The following is a 1075-nucleotide window of genomic DNA, read 5'->3' on the forward strand; positions in this document are numbered from 1 at the left end:
TCAGAAGAGGAGAAATGGGTTGCGCGCGCAACTTAGTCATTTACAGCGTCTCCTACTATATTCACACGGACATAGCCCTGTCATAGTATTGGACCGCATCTCATTTCAGATCTGGGATCACTGGCTGCAAAGTGCAGACTGCATGAAAGTTCAACGTACCGAAATTTTCGACGCCTTCTGCGCCATGCTGTGTGAGAATCACAATGATTCAAATGGAGGCCTGTGATTGGTCTAAAACCTTTTGCACCATGCGCTGCGTAATTGTGTGTGCGCCCCACTTAAGCCCCCTTTCTTCGGCGCACGTCACAAATAAATAATTAGATGAGGGCGGGAATTTTAAACAAAAAACATTATGTTGTTTATTATTTGAACTGATCAGTATTGTTCTTACCTAGTATCCACAGGACGGTTGTCCTCTTTGTTCACTTTCTGAAAAGTACTCAGCTGTCATGAAAGCGAAAAAGTGGATTAATATGATTGAACAAAAAATTACACACATCCACGAAAAAAGGAATTTTGACGAAAACAAATTTTTACCCAAACGCACGCTTTTTTGTGCCGGGGAATGGAATTTAAAACTATAAAGGATGTTTCCTTGCATTGTAAAGGCTACTGGATGCACACAACTGGAAGCGTACGTTGGCGCCCATATACTTTTTCAACGGTTTCAATAAGAAAGATATGCGAGATGACACAGCCGGCTAAACGCCTGGTGAACCTCTAATCGAATAATTATGATTATTACACCATTAAGCCATTTCCCTTTCGAGTTAGGCGTGACTCACTCGGCAGGGGAAAGGAGTAGTGTGTGGAAGGGATAGAGATTTTTCAGACTGATCCAGAATTCTCGTGATATTTAAGTGAATAACACGTTCGTTCCGCAATTCTGCTCCGACCCAGGTTGCTGATCAATCTCTCTAGCAATCACCCCAAGAAAGAACCTCACGAAGTCGTTATGTAAGGTTCCCTACTTGGGTACATTAATAGCCAAGGTCTTTGTTTCAGGCGTCATTCACTCTACTGACACTCTTTTTATTAACTATTTGCCGCCATACTTTCCTGTCCTGGCATACTT

General features: G+C 42.3%; 1 protein-coding gene across 1 annotated transcript in view; it reads left to right on the forward strand.

The window, feature by feature from the left end:
* The window catches only part of LOC117178571 (lysosomal alpha-mannosidase-like), a 59254-nt gene extending 59028 nt beyond the window's left edge, over nt 1–226 (forward strand). Inside the window, exon 19 of the mRNA XM_033369999.1 lies at nt 110–226. Within this exon, the coding sequence (XP_033225890.1) occupies nt 110–226 (117 nt within the window). The remainder of the gene's footprint in view (nt 1–109) is intronic.
* The last annotated feature ends 849 nt before the right edge of the window (nt 227–1075 follow it).

This window comes from Belonocnema kinseyi, chromosome 8, assembly GCF_010883055.1.
Source record: "Belonocnema kinseyi isolate 2016_QV_RU_SX_M_011 chromosome 8, B_treatae_v1, whole genome shotgun sequence".
Lineage (NCBI taxonomy): Eukaryota > Metazoa > Arthropoda > Insecta > Hymenoptera > Cynipidae > Belonocnema > Belonocnema kinseyi.